Source organism: Lactuca virosa, chromosome 5, assembly GCF_052849685.1.
Source record: "Lactuca virosa cultivar CGN04683 chromosome 5, Lactuca_virosa_CGN04683_v6, whole genome shotgun sequence".
NCBI lineage: Eukaryota > Viridiplantae > Streptophyta > Magnoliopsida > Asterales > Asteraceae > Lactuca > Lactuca virosa.
The window spans coordinates 459,743,816-459,747,256 of record NC_136430.1 but is presented as its reverse complement, the minus strand read 5'-3'; the positions used below and the strand labels follow the sequence as shown (position 1 = coordinate 459,747,256).

The 3,441-nt window shown below is 33.3% G+C and overlaps 1 protein-coding gene across 1 annotated transcript; it reads right to left on the bottom strand.

Moving 5' to 3' along the window:
• Positions 1 to 1,315: 1,315 nt before the first annotated feature.
• LOC145114560 (uncharacterized) lies at positions 1,316 to 3,091 on the bottom strand. The gene is made up of 6 exons (XM_079050605.1): positions 2,921 to 3,091; positions 2,585 to 2,785; positions 2,179 to 2,496; positions 1,929 to 2,090; positions 1,752 to 1,835; positions 1,316 to 1,632 (listed from the first exon to the last, which is right to left on the bottom strand). Exons 1-6 carry the CDS (start codon positions 2,948 to 2,950, stop codon positions 1,525 to 1,527), a joined length of 903 nt encoding a protein of 300 aa, XP_078906731.1. The 5' UTR covers positions 2,951 to 3,091; the 3' UTR covers positions 1,316 to 1,524.
• Positions 3,092 to 3,441: the final 350 nt, after the last annotated feature.

Sequence of the window (3,441 nt, the reverse complement as noted above, 5' to 3'; positions counted from 1 at the left end):
AAACTGTTTACATATTACCCTTTTACCTATAGTAGCACGTCACAATGGTAATATGTGAACATGTTCAACAAGATGGTATATGATGTAAAAAATGATTAAATGTGAACAAAATCAATAGTTCATTACTCCTCATAAGTTATTTTCCCTTTTTTTATATTGACTTAAAATCCATTAAGGGAGGTCAGAGTGGCTCAGGTGGCCGAATTTTGGTTGGTGGTACCATTGTAATGCTTTCAAAGTTTCGTTTTTAACGCACTAAAAAAAGATGTTAGAGTAAAACCGTATTTAAAATAAAAAAAAAACAAATTGAAGGGACTTTTTGTCAATATCTTTTTTTCTAAAAACATAAAAATATGTATCTATATCTTTAAAAAGCATATTAATATTTCTAAAGTATATTTATACTTCTGAAAATACATATTTATATGTATAATATAAAAAAAATACTTAGGTGAAAACATAAAAAATATGTAAAGTTAAGGATTTTCTTGCAAAAAAAAAATTATGGTAACTTTGAAACGTATGATAGCAGGTGAAAAACAAAAATAGAAAGAAAAAAACTTGCAAAGCTCTATTTTTAACGCACTAAAAAGCATGGTTCTAAAAAACGTGTCATGGCGCGCCTCAAGGCGTGAGGCGTGGTGTAGCCGTTACGAAAACGTCTAAGGCGGGTTTGTTAAGCGTGGCGTCCAAATAACGTGTCAAGGCGCGTCTTATCGCGATATGACGCGAGTTTTTTTCAAGGTGCGAGTTTTTTTAGTTTTTTTTTTTTTTTTTGATTTTTTTATCGGGACTAAAATAATTGAGTTTTTGTTAACTTTTTATATTAAATATTAATATAACACTTCTAAAAACTTGATATACTTGATAAAAATCAACAATTATATGATTTATCTCTTGTAATATATAAAAAATAGTCACGCCTTGAAAAACGTTATGACTCGCCAAGGCTTGTCATGACTTAACTTTTACCTTGCCGTCAAGTCACGCCTCATGTTATTTAGAACCTTGCTAAAAAGTGATGTTAGGGTAAAACTGTATTTTTGTAAAATAAAAAACTTAAAGGTTTTTTTCTCAATAACCATTTTTTAAATTAAATTAAATTAAATTTTATCTTATTTTATTTAATATTGTTTTAGGGTCAATGACACATTTGGTTACTACCAAGTACATTGATAAATGAAGCAGCTTTAAAAATGGCTTATGTGAAATGAAAAAAAATGAATAGCACCGCAAGCATGTGATCCCAACTTGACAATTTCATTTTGGAGTGTTTCATATCATTGATCACCACTAGGCCACCTTGACATCGTAGTTTAAGTGAATAGCAAATTTTAAAATTCATAATATATTGTACGATAGGAGATGGTTTACGTTTATCTAATATGCAGATGATTACACCCATGTTTTTAGACCAAATACATAGAAGTACACGAAATACTTTTACAATTTGGAATTCAAGTTTATTGTACGATAGGAGATGGTTTACGTTTATCTAATATGCAGATGATTACACCCATGTTTTTAGACCAAAAGAGAGCCTTCCATGACTGTGGTGGCTTTACCTCGTAGAAGTACTCTTTGATTCTTCTTATCTAAATGTATATCTAAAATGCCACTTCTAGGTGAAGCCTGATGAATAGAAAACAAACAGACAAACGAGTGTAAGAGAATAGAGTAGGTAGTCAATAATAGTATGAAAAATAACAATTTAAGGTGACATATAATTGTAGAGAGAGAAAGATAGATACTTGATATGCAAGAAAATCAGATTTTCCCAACTTGTCGCTCCAATAGGCTGCTAGGGCACAATGTGCACTTCCGCAAACAGGATCCTAAAAGAGAAATAAGTATACTCAAAGATCAAACAATTATGCTACTACTAACAACATGAACATGATGAAAGAAAAGCATTTCAATGTAATTACCTCATCAATTCCATATTTAGGGCAGAAAAAGCGAGTATAAAAGTCAAAGCCTGATCCATTAGGTGCAAGCCCTGTAATTACTATCCCTCTGCCCGGTGCTTTTTTGATCTTATCAAGTTGCGGCTCAAATTCCACAACTTCCTTCGCTGATGGAAGCACCACCTGCGGGAAAAGAACAACGAAAGATAACTTTTATCAACTTTATTCACATTCAATTATGAGTGAATATAAGAGAAATTTTAATACATACAAGGATGTCATTCGATGCTATCTTCTTTACATCAACAATAGAAACACCATTCAGTATTTCAGAAATTGCTGAAACCTCAAGATCATTGAAATCTGACACTGCCACAACAGGGAAGTTCAATTCGATCAATAAGCTGGATTGTATTTGTGCTTCACCATTTTCAGCTACTGATGAGTCCTTAATCCTTCTTTCAGGAACTTTTTTGGCAGTCAAAATTCCAGAAAGGGTTGAGAATTCAATTGTGTTATTAGATTTCACCAAACCAGACTCATAAAGGAAGTGCGAAGCTGCTAATGTTGCATGACCACAAAGTTGCACCTAACACCCGAATAGAACAAATCAAGATTAATACAGCTAAATAAACGTATAAAGACGATCATATATAGAAATTCAAACTGATAATCACCTCAGTTACAGGAGTGAACCATCTGAGCTTGAATCTAGGGTTCTCCGAGTCGTGGTCGACGATCGGAGTCAAGAAACCAGTCTGGGATAAATTGAATTCAGTCGCAACTGACTGCAACCACTTATCATCTTTCTCTATACCTTCCAACCAACACACAGCCGCCGGATTGCCTTTAAACGCCGTCTCGGTAAATGCATCCACCTGTTTCTCAGAGGAAAACAGTAGATTAAGGACCACTCTAGCTCTCGATTGGTAAAGCAATATGCAGCTCATATACTAACGTATCGTTGTGTGTGTGTGCAGTGTGCTTGGCAGAGATTAAAACAAGGAACTTACCACGCAGTACTTGACAAGCTTCTTCGCCATTTTTACCGATAACTCTTCAGGTCAATGTCCGCCGCTCTCCGCCGGAATCGACACCTTCGTTTTATTATCCGTCTGGTTTTCCCGTCCTGCCAACTATGTCCGATTGAAGAAAAAGAAAGAGCACGTTATATAAAAGGCCTCTTACTTCCATTTTGTTCAACTTTGAAGCCCCATGGAATTTTTTTTGACAATTTAGTCCGTTCTTGTGCTACAAGTAAAGTCGTGAAATGTGAATGGCATCCCCTTGAAAATGATGTGTTACTAAGATATGCTTATTTTATTGAGATTTTTTAATATTAGATGTTTATTTGTATATGTTTTTTTTTTGACATCAAAGTATATTTTTATAAATTCGACTAATATATGTAAACACATTGGACACGAAAAGTAAAATAATTATATAAGTGAAGTACCAAATTGACTTATTTTATTTTTAGTTAATTATTATTTTAGAAACTTAGTTTTAAAGATCACATATTGAATATCTATGT